The 12,284-nt window shown below is 32.6% G+C and overlaps 1 protein-coding gene across 6 annotated transcripts in view; it reads left to right on the top strand.

The window, feature by feature from the left end:
• The window catches only part of M7BP (Myosin-7a binding protein), an 87,419-nt gene that overhangs the window by 9,935 nt on the left and 65,200 nt on the right, over positions 1 to 12,284 (top strand). For all 6 annotated transcript variants that reach the window (XR_014878377.1, XR_014878375.1, XR_014878376.1 and 3 more), the window contains exon 2: positions 4,987 to 5,280. Coding sequence is in view for 3 of the 6 variants with exons in the window: in XM_085192157.1 (XP_085048283.1) it covers positions 5,177 to 5,280 (104 nt within the window). In the remaining 3 variants the exon portion in view is untranslated. The remainder of the gene's footprint in view (positions 1 to 4,986; positions 5,281 to 12,284) is intronic.

Raw genomic sequence — 12,284 nt, 5'->3', positions numbered from 1 at the left:
GTCTAGGAGTGACAGGCGACCGGTAAAAAAGTGACTAAATTCAACGTCAAATAAATTCAATACTGGCTGTATTTAATTATATGACGTCCTCTATCGTCCTCTAGCTAAAAATATCTACATTAGATATATATCACTAGTTTTCTTAATTCTTTAATATTTAATTTTAATTTCAAGTAAAGAGAACAGCAAAACACGACTCTGCATGAAATCATTTTTAAATTTGAAGCAATAGTTCCTCATAACGATTTCTTCAGCTTTATAATATTAGTATGGAAATTGTTTTGGGTAACAAATAAGTAATATTAGATATTTCTAATAAAATAAGATACTTTTGTCCTAAATGTTAGACTCGCGTGTAATATGTATAATAATTCAATTTTATAATTTTAAAGTTTGTGTGTTTATTCATTATTTGTACATATATATGTAAATTTGCGGGCGTTGCAATGTATGGAAGTGGCACAAAAACTTTGCTTTACTTACTTTTTATCAGAATATAATATTGTACACATATTCTGGTATAGAATATAATTTTTAATTAACATTTTTCTATGTATAAATTAACTAAAAACACAGTAAATTATTACATATCTTCTATTATATTATTTACTTTCAATAATCCAGTCTATCCAGAGGACAGAGTACGGTCAAAGCGATGGTAGTGTGTTCGAAATTACTGAATCTAGTTTTTTTCTGAGACAGTTTTAATTATTACTGCATTGATTATAGGTTCGACTCTTTCTTGGGGCAATAAATCTCTGTGTTATGTTTCGCTCCTAAAACGGAGCTGAACTCCAATATCTCGTGCATTAGCAAAGAATATTGGGTTTAGGAAAACGATGCAACTGTGTCAATATTCTCTAACCTTATTCAAATTGATATTTTCGTTACATTTTACATAATTATACTAAAATTTATTATATAATAAAAATGAATGTTGAATATTTTTAATAAATTACACGAAAAAAATGTATGTATTACGTTCAATTACGTATATTTAATTGCATAAAAACAGGTATTATGAAAATAGTTGCCGGCCTTTGATTAGCTGTCAACAACAGTAATAAATAATCGGGTAACTGACTTTGATGATGAAAGGGAAAAAACTATTGTAGACTTATTAGACACCATCAACAGTTATTTGGAAATAGAGATACGTACAAACTTGCCTTTCTTGAAAGAAGCAAGGATTTTTAGTTATAGTGTTTAAGTATGCAACACGGAAAATATGGTCGGATGAAGGGAGAGTTCATGAAGCACGGAAACCAACACTTGCAACTAATTTTTCATATATTTTTAGCATCACGCATGACGCAGTGTCCCGCGCATTGTAGAGTAGGCAGAGTCAAGTGTTAAGACAATCCGTTCTCCATTAAGACACTTCCGTTCCCCACTTCCTGTCGAATTCTTGAGGCATTGCATGATGAGTGTCGGAACTAAACGCCGCGTTTTACCTCGTTACCGGAGAGATGAAAGGAAAACATTAAATATTTCATTATTACGTGGCCGCGACGACCTTAAAGCCTATTATTGAAATGCTTATTTAAAATACCTTTCACAAACTAGTTCAATAGCTGTCTGTGAGTTCTGTGATTGCTGTTCGTATTAGATAATATATACATACATATATATGTAAATATGTACTATGTACATATGAGTATACTTACTATACGGGCCCTTCCACTTTCACTTGTTAGTTCCTGAAGATTCCAGTTTGTATAACTCGCTTATGTCGTTGTAATGACCTTTTTTATTGTAAAGTTACTATGACCGCGCCATTTCCCGCCAGTGTTTTTTAAATAAAACTGTCATAGTAATTCTCATGACACCGTCAAGACATGGCGGCACTATGTCTGGTTGTGGGTTTGATTCCAACTCGGGGAAATTAATAATTTTCGTTGCGTCTCTGTGATGAGCAGATAAAGCGCGATGCTCAACAAGCATTGTCTTTTAAATTCAGCGAAAATAAGGAACTTTATACACATACACTAGGTTCCCTCAGCTTACCCTGCTTTATGCGGGATGCAGCGTGAAAATAAATAAATAAATAGTAACACTGTCTAAACACAAGATGTAGAGACACCTGTCTACCCTGCTAGCCCGCATAGCAGAGGAAATAGGATAGACACAGGCAATAAAATGTCAGGAAACATAATAATTCTTCTATTTAAAAGAAGAAGATCCACAAACTTTGCTTCGTTTACCTCTATTGAGCTTTTTAACTATAAAGAATGATTATTTTTTATATAGGTATATTTCGAAACCTAGAATATAAAAATAACCTTAAATAAATAAAAGAAGATATATCTTTTCATATAGATATAAAGCAAGTTTACCTAACAAACAGTTTTTCTTTAGTACTTAACCGCAAAGGAAACTTATGATATTGTAATTACGTCATTACGTTGTTGAATGAGAGACACAATGCTAAGACTGACCTTACGTTATCGTTATTTAATGTTAGTACATCTAAATAAATCTGTTTTGCATTCAGTAAATTTACTTGAAAGATTTATATGCATCTTGGATAATATGAAGAAAACGAGGAAAATTTTGATATTCATTCTCGGTAGCTTCACCGCTTTTAAATCATAGTAGAATAGGCAGAGAATCGCGTGCTTAGACACTCCGTTCCCCATTGTCCGCTTAATTTTTGAGATATTGCGAATTGAGTGGCGGATTTCAACGCAGTGCCAGCTACTAAGCCGAACTCAACGCCGCGATTTGTCTCGTTACCAGAGCGAGGAAAATATGAAATATTTCCTTAATTTTGAAATATTTCCATCTAGTAGCCTAACTATTCGCACGGTATTATCTTCATATAGAACAAATGTACTAAACGCAAGTTCCATATGTATAATTAAGTACAAAGCGTACATTAGGAGGCTGTCGGTGTTCCAGTGCAGGGTGGGAACCTCCCATGACCGTTGGCCCGTCATTGCGACGAAGCTTATCTCGTCCATTGTGAACAGAAGTGAGCTTTTTACAATGGGCTATGTGGTAACCTAATCTGATCTACGAATTAGACCAATGAATTAGTGGCGATGTTTGGAAATGGTATGGTTTCCTATGGCAGTTCTGTTTTAAATATTTGTACAAGTAGTCGTGGCTCCCAATTTCATTTCCATGGACTCCTAACAAACCTGCATTTTAAATATTACTTTTCCTAGCCTAATAGTTTCGTCTGTACATTTTCTGTCAGTCACTCAGTAAAGGAAAAGATTTTTATTTTAAAAAGTCGTATGGAGTGAAACACTAAAAAAGGATTTTTCAAAATTCCTACAAGAACAAAAAAGAGAGTTTATACGGAATACACATAGTATTATTGCTATAATAAGTATCCTATCGTATCGTATATCCACTTAACACATTTCGATTCTTGGAGTGCCTTGTTTGTCTAATGACAGGTGAATTTGACTGATACACTATAGAAAGTGCGTTGTTTTACACTCACGACGGGTTTTCATTCATTTCGTTTATCATTTCTATGACTGGACGTAATGTAAATTTTAATGTAATGCTGACTATTAAGCATATATATAATTCCTAACCGAATTATTTGAAGAAGCTCTATGAAGCTGTATGTAAGTTGCTCCCCACGCAATCGCCCGTCGAGTAGCAAACGACCCGCTTTATACTTTTAACAGTGAGGAAATGTATATAATTCATACCCCCAAATGGGAACCGAATCCACAACTCTTGAGTTTACAGTCAGAAGTTGTGCAACGTCCGCCACAAAAAACAGTCTTTTCTTATCCATACCTATATTATAAATTCGAAAGTAACTCTGTCTGTCTGTCTGTCTGTCCTTTACGCAATCAGGGCCAAACCGCTAATTTAATTGTAATAAAATACTCATATAGAGATACTTGAGGGTCTCGGGATGAACATAGGATACTTTTTTTTCTTATATTTGTAATATTGTCGATATATACTAATATATTAAAATACATTTTAATTTGACATGCAATTTATTCCGCCATGTTAATAACAATCGTCGCTACGCGTTGCTAAGCAACGGCTTGCAAAGTTTGTTGTTTTAAGACAACGTCACCCAAAGTGAGTTTGCTTAATGCATACATGGCGCGCGCCGATATAGATTTGTATATATTAACAAAAAATAGATGATTTCTATAATTTGATATTCATCCTTATGAAAATAAATATAATAGTCACTTTTAGCATATTATCTAGATTGAAATTATAGTTTACTGTATAACATTCTAATAAATAAGGAGATGTCACTGATTCGAAATGTATAGTATGACCGACGCGAACGGGCAGATGACTTTGATGGTTTTGTAAATTTTTATATATTTTCGAATTACTATTATTTTTATGTAATTATTTGCTGCTTATAATTAATTTATTTCATTTCGGTTATCTATACCGTTGTTATACACTTAAAATATCGTAATTTTAATCATTTCGGATTTTATTTAATATTGTTCGCAAAAAATAATAATTAATTAATATAGAAAAATGTTTAGTGCGCGCGCACGGCAAACTTTAGGTACTTTTTCTAATATTAAAATTTTCCTTTAGTTACTTTTACTTCTTTTGTTTGTTCATTTCGGTTACTCAGATAATTTTTCTAACAATAAATCTCCACTTATTATTATTTTTTAACTTATTTTAATTATTTAGGCTTATACTTTCGCGGGCGTAGCCGCGTCCGGGCCCACTAGTCTTTTATAATTCTTTTATAAAATACCGTCGATCACATTCCAATTTTATAGAACAAGAATTTATAAAAAAGTGTTATAGACAGAGCTACTTCAAGATTTTTTAATGAAAACATGTTATAATGTATTACATACGTAGATGTTATGCTTAATGTTTTAGTCATTTGCGTATAGCAATTCACGCGGAAAGGAACTATTTGAATAATATATCTGAGCGTTTTAAGTGACAAAATAGTATATTCTTAATTGCGCTTATTACCTACACAAGACAAAATATAATTAAAAACTTCTCTTTTTACAGCAGGAGAGGCAAAACGATGGAATGAAAAAAAGAGAAAATTAAAAAACTAAAAATTAAAATAATAACATTAATAAAAATCTACTATCTATCTACTATCTATCTAATCTATTATTAATAAAATTTAAAAAAAAAAAATTAAATACAAAATAATGAAACAAATATAGTGACAGTGTAGTGTTTTAGTGATAAAATGCCTGACACACTGTCTTTATCGGCCGGTGTGAGCCTGGGACTGATTGCTGGAATAGTCTCTGGTGTTTGCTACCTCTTCGCCAATGGAATACCGAGGCCAAGGTAATATTTTTTTATTTATTATTAAATAAATGTTATTTAGTTAATACTTTATTATAGATTGTTTGATGACATGAGAGCAGCACGTTCAAGATAAAGACAATTTTGGTTAAATGTACCCACTAAATGCTCCTAATATTTATACCTGTAAAGTGGCCACCCACCATAAAATGTAAAATTCGTCATTCATTCGTTTGGGAGTGTATCTCTAGATTATCTTTCATTCCCTATTTCCAAATCAGAGACTTAGATCACTCTGTTTTTCAATTCACACTGTTGTATTTATAATTATTCCCTCGACTGTAAATATGAAGCGCAACGGCGACCGGCGCGGCGTACAATTTAAATCGTACTTATAATTCAAATGAGTTCATGTTTCTGTATATCGTATAGTAACTTTCGCGCAGGTGCAATTTGACACGCTGTTCTCAGTGTCTATGTACATAAATATGAATGTAAGATTTGTTAATGCATGACTAAGATTTGCTACTGGTTTCACTTAGAAAAGTTAGTGTTAGTTGATGACCTAACAGTATTGAAAAATCTATAGAAGTATAGATGAAAATGTTTTAATCTTTCAATTTATAGACTATACTATATTTATAGGTTTGCTGTCTGACGGAACTCAACGCCGTGCTCTCTCTAAATAGATAATAGGAAAGACTCTATCTTTTAACTTATCCCTGTATCCCACCACTTTGCTACAACTATTAAAAGATAAAACTTAGTTGTACGAACATTATAAATGATAAAATCTGTTAAACTATCTGCAACCAGTCAACTTATGCTAAGTGTGTCATGGATCAAAATATTATATACACATTAAACATAGCTCGTTATATATAATGGGAACCTTAGGTCCACGTCCGGTGATTGTGAAGGTAGTGGGTTCACTTACTTTAGACTTAAATTTACTATATATATTCACATATTTTAGTTAATGGTGCGTTAATAACACGAGCTTTCAAACAAGTAAACAATATAAATATCCGTAAATAATATATATAAAAAAAAATTAACATTCCATAGTATTTAACATTTACATAATATCAGCCGTTAAAAATCTTTATTTTTTTTAAAAGCCTTTCTTCTTTCAACTTATAAAACTATTTGTTTCACGATTAATTCATTATTGTTATTATCAGAATAGGATTCTCGTAATTTCCCTTTAATAGTCAGGCGCTATCTTCAAGGGTGTATCTAGAAATTTGTTCATGTAAAGGTGTTATTTCAGGGGTAATTTTTGGTAAGTAAAATTTCTGGGATGGGCACAAGCCTATTCCTAGGGACAGATAGATTACAATCAACGTGAATCTATGATACAAAACAATAACATACGTTAATGTGCATCGTGTTAGTTTAATGCTAACCAAAGATTAAAGTTTAGTCTGCCCTCTATTGATAAAAGGCGCATTCAATAGGTTCATCTATTTTCTTATAGATGGCGTTACAGAACACTAGTTTTGTTAATGTAAATGAAATATCTAATAGTGTAGGTACTTCGTTTTTTTAACTTCACGCTGTATCCCGCACATAGCAGGTTAGGCAGATAAAACTTGGGAATCTAGTGTTAAGACACTCCGTTTTCATTAAGACCCTTCCGTTACCCACTTTTCGACGAATTTTTGAGGCATTGCTTGTTGAGTGGCGGAACTCAACGCCGAGCTGTGCCTTTTCATCAGAGCGAAGAAATTAAAATATTAAATACTTTATATAAAAATATTACATATTTTATGAAAATATTTCGTCCTAGTGAGAATCGAACCTACAAACGTGTTTACAGCTGCACCCTACAATTCCTGCACCACTACGAAGTGAGAGACCTACACCTATAAAGTATCTTAGCATGAGCTTCCATAAATCCCTCCGCTTACTTTACTGTTCCGAAAAAAGCTATTCCTAGGTAATACATTTTCTTGTGCAATGTTTTTATATCATACTTATTCATTTTTACATTTCACGTTATTACCGTTACATAATAAAGTTGATCGATGGACCGAAAAGCTTCTACAATTGAATTTTGCTTTTCAGAAGTTAAGTCTAAAAATATTTTAGTAAGTAAACATTAAGTATATGGGTACTCCTTTTTTGCCTCGAGTGGGAATCGAACCAAAGCTCTTTCAAACTTTCATCTATAGCCTCTACTTTTAGTATTGATAATGAATATATTCGGGAGCTAACTGAACAGTATAAGAGTATAGTAATGCCTATAGGCATTGTATATATTATGAAATGATAAGCTTCAATAATGAAATTTGTAAGTGCTATCTTTTTAATGAAACTTATTCATTCATTTGATAGTGAGCTACAACAGACTTAGGTTATTATTCTAGAGTTTAATAGCATAGTCAAAAACAATAGTTAGACACCGTCGTGACACAATGAGAGTGTGGAGTTCGACCATACACGCGATGGTTGTGGATTCGTTGTCGCTCTGGGAACAACGACAAGCTAAAAAAAATAAAATTACTTTATTTCTCGTTTAAATGTTTTTCATTTTTTAACCATGTTGTGGGTAACCATCTTATTCGCGTTTAAGGAAACGAAATATTTTCATTTCTTCAAAAGAAAAAAGAAAAAATGTTTCGAAAATTAAACAGAAAGTCAGGAACGGAAAGTTCAGGTTACCTTTGTCTACACTGCTGAGAGAAAGAAGCTAAAAAAATTAAAAAACATTCGTTACTGCTCCACATGAGTGCCGTTACTAGCGTACTTTATGAAAACGTATTGACCATTCGTTTTACGGTGCACTGCGTTTAGTATACCAATTTATGGGAAATTATTCGATATGCTTTTAGGTTCCGCATTATGTTATTTTGTTATTTTTTTGGCTTTTTTATATGGATTGAATAATAAAGATCTGTATTGTAATATGGATCTTAAGATTTCCCCGTTCCAGTGGAAATTTCGAGAAATTCTCTTTCAGAGTGCTCTCTTGATGCTAAAATTCAAATCTGGAAATTTTGTCTATGGGTGGAATGTAACTCACAAAGTATCATTTTCCTAATTTTAATTATATTTTTTCATAAATATTTTGCAGTGTAACTCTATCTTATTACTCCCTATGCGTAATTTTTTTGCACTAAAAGATAATTATAAAAAATCTCAGCTTAATGTCAAATTATTAATTAAATAAGTAAAACCATATATAATGATAGATTTTAATTAATTCTACCCGATGACAATCATGGGACCCCGATAAGGGGACATTTCGTTTGGAACGCACGAGCCATATCGCCGGCTGTTCGTGTCAGTTAGTTCGCGCCAATACCCAACGGTGGGCAGTTTGACGTGTTCGATTTTAGAAATTTATTAGTGTTATTTTTTTATTAATTTTAGTCTGTGGTTAGTGTGTGTTGGATTTTTTATTTTGAAGACGGATTTGGCTGTATGGCGGTATGTCTTCTTTGTATTTTTTTTTTAATAGTTAATAATAAAATAAAGAAAATAATGTATTATTATGTGATTTACCGATTTATGATTATTTTAATTTGCTTATTAGGAAAACAGTTTTTATATAATGAATAATAAATCTGTTTAATACTTGTTTCTAGGGCAATTTATTGCAAGTAAGATACAAATTATGAAACAGAAGAAATCTGGATGTAAATAATTTGTACATAATCTAAAAAACTACAAGGTTCTACCAACAATAGATTTGATCCACCAATCCACAGACCTCACAAAAACATACGAATTAAACTTATGTACATATATTTTCCTATAATAGGATGTTGCTGTATAGTTATCATCATCAGCCTAAATAATTTTTATACAATTACATGACCATGAATGAATATATTTCACTTTAAAAATTGTATTAATCCTTTCTAAATAATAATTAAACAAGAAACAATAATGTGTTATTCTTTTGTAACGCCTAAAATTAAAGTGTAGTATGAAGTTTTCCTTTTAAAAATGAGAAGAAAGAAGATGACTCGTACTTAAATAAAAACATAAACAAATTAAAAACATTAGGTGTATGCAGGACAATGTACAACCACAGGCCACTTTCATCAAATCATAGTATGTTAGACGATTGGAAATGGGATGAGTACTAAAAGTTTTAATTACAACATACGTTCTCTTTCTAACTCAACGCACAATATCTCGGTTCGGTTCGGTTCTTTAATATCACAATATCTCAAAAATTCAGAAAGAGGGGAACGGAAGTGTCTTAATGTCAAACAAAGTGTCAAAAAAAGTGTCTTAGAGGCAACGTGTCATAGCACTAGATTTTCAGGTTCCCTCTGCCTACCCTATTATGTACGGGATATAGCGTGAAGCTAAAATAAATATATTTGACATATATAAGATAGTATCCTTAAGAAGACAGCGGGAACCCGCTGGATTCAAAGGGCGCAGGACCGGACGGAGTGGCGAGCATTGGGGGAGGCCTATGTCCAGCAGTGGACCTTAAAAGGCTGATGGACGGATCTCGTTACACGTATTAAGTCACCCCGTTGTGTACTTTCCATCAATTTTCTCATAAGCACTATACAACTTATGGCATGTATAGTCACAACTAAATCCAATTATGAAACAAATATATTTGAAAAATAAAATTATATTATTAAATTAAACTAAAAATGGTAAATGGTATAATTTTTTGTAACCTAAATTACGTATAACTGTAAAGGATAAAAAACGCTGTAAGCCTAAAATCATATGATCGGAAGATGGAAAGCACTAATAAAAATTAAATTATGTAAAAATATACATTTATAAAATTAAATGTTTACTTAAAATTGTATTTATATATTGATTGCTATTATTTATAATTTCTATACTGTGTTCCAAAAGCCGATGCTAGAATTTCGGCGACTCGTCACGCTCCGCCGGCCCGCGCCGCCCACACTCGCGGTGCTCTCTTTGCCGGTTATAACTAAACAATGTGCTCTACTGTCATTTTGTACATTACACGTAAAATGTTATACTAATACAGCATTATAGAGGCCGTCGTGGCGCAGTGGGACAGGTGGTGGGCCTTTGATTGTGAACGCGAGGGCTGTGGGTTCGGTTCTCATTCGGGATAATGAATTATTTATTATTGTTATTTTCATAAATAAAATGTATTATTGTAAAACAATTTTGAAAAATATAACATTTGTTTTTATAAATCAAGTTTCTTCTAGGTATTAAAAAATAGAAAATAGGATGGAAACCGTAAAAGAGAGTATCTAAATACCAGTTTCTCTCTGCTTACCCTATATACGAGGACGAGTAGCTAAATATAAGTAAATACCGTGGCGTCAGGTTCCGCTAGAAGCAATGTTATAAATGAGAGAAAAGTGGACACAATAGAGTCTTTATGTAGAGTATTTCATTATCCTGTAAAATTTATAACAAGCGAAAGAACACGGCCAAGTTTAGAACACTACTAGCAATAAGATAGGCAGCGAATTACTAAGTATTTTAAAATTTGTACAGTGATCATAAATCACAGCAAGTACCTACATATAATTATGTATTTATAACTCAATGAATGTATTCGAACCTAGGACATTGTATACAGGTAACGCAACACTGTGCAGGTGGCAATTAGTTTTATCGGTCGATGCCATCGTGCAACCGCGTACCGTACACAATTGCAACGGGATTGGGTAATGATGGAAAAACGAAAAAAAAGTATCATTTTTGTAAGCACCTAGATCTTGCGACGGAACTAAACGGCAGACTTTTACTTTAGGTTCGAGTAATGTACAATCTGAGTACAATGTAATCGGAAATGTTACATCACTAGTGGGGAAATAATCTCTTATATATTTTAGGGTAAAGAGTAGGTACATCACTATTATAATTATATTCTTGACTTTCCGGTAATAAGCAGAGGTCTCATGATGAATTAAGTAAAACAGTAAATGAATTAAGTAACGCAATTAAGCTAAAATGTTTATCAACTTATTGAATTAAAATTAAAGTATCATATTTATAGTATTAGTATAGATATACAGCAAGTACGTATGTAAATGTTTTTGTCTAAAATTATTAAATGAAAACTAAATCTATTTTTATTTAACATTATCATCTTTTCTCTGCACAACTTTCGAGACATCGCGTATTGACTGGGTACACGAGCGGATAATACTATTTTCTTCAATATATATAAAAGTTTACATAGATTTAGAACTAAGTATAATTGCACAGTGTTTCCGGACACGTGCGCGACGTCCTGTGGGTAGTGGCTGTGGGCTGTGAGTCAGATCCGTGCTCCGCGCGGGTATGCCGCTCACGTCGCCGTCACTGAGTCTTTACTTAGACAGTGCATGTGCCTTAATATATAGATAGTTTCCTAGCATTTTACTTACTTATAAAAATAAGAAATTTATATTTGTACATTTTATAAAGCTATTTTTTTTAGTTTCGACAGACTTTTAGAAATCACGGCGTTTAGTTCCGCCACTTAACAACACGTGATGTCTTGAAAATTATACAGGAAATGGGGAACGGAGTGTCTTAATGCTAAATTCCTTCGGCTACGGCAGCGTGCGGGACACAGTGCAACACTAAAAAAATAAAAAAAGAAAAGATCTTTATCAAAACTCAAAAAAGTACAGCTTATGAAACCTAAAGACATTTTTAAATATAATAGTCAATAAATTTAAAGCTATATTGTTTATGTACACATTTGCTCCTGTTTTTATATCAGGCGCTAGTTATATATTTTCTATATTTTGTCTTTAAAACTAAGAATCATATTAATATAATAACCAATAATAGCTTAGTATAAATAAATATAAATATTGTGACCCTCGTGATGATGTGGCACAAGGGTGTGACTGTAAATGCATCGGTTGTAGTTCAATTCCCACTCGGAGGAATGAAATATTTAATATTTTCTTTCCCTCATTCGTAAATTCGGCGGAAAGTGGAGAATCTCTTTTTTTAGCCTCTCTTTCCTTCAACTTCCGTTCGAATTCAAGAAATTGACATTGTTAAGCGACGTTGGTGAGTGGCGGAGCTTCACGCCCGCTAGACTTTATCACAGCACTCACCCAAACTATTGC

The sequence above is a fragment of the Heliconius melpomene genome, chromosome 10 (assembly GCF_056956725.1).
Source record: "Heliconius melpomene rosina isolate 202511_hmr_F chromosome 10, ASM5695672v1, whole genome shotgun sequence".
NCBI lineage: Eukaryota > Metazoa > Arthropoda > Insecta > Lepidoptera > Nymphalidae > Heliconius > Heliconius melpomene.
Note: the sequence above shows the minus strand (reverse complement) of the source record. Positions and strands in the feature narration are given on the sequence as shown.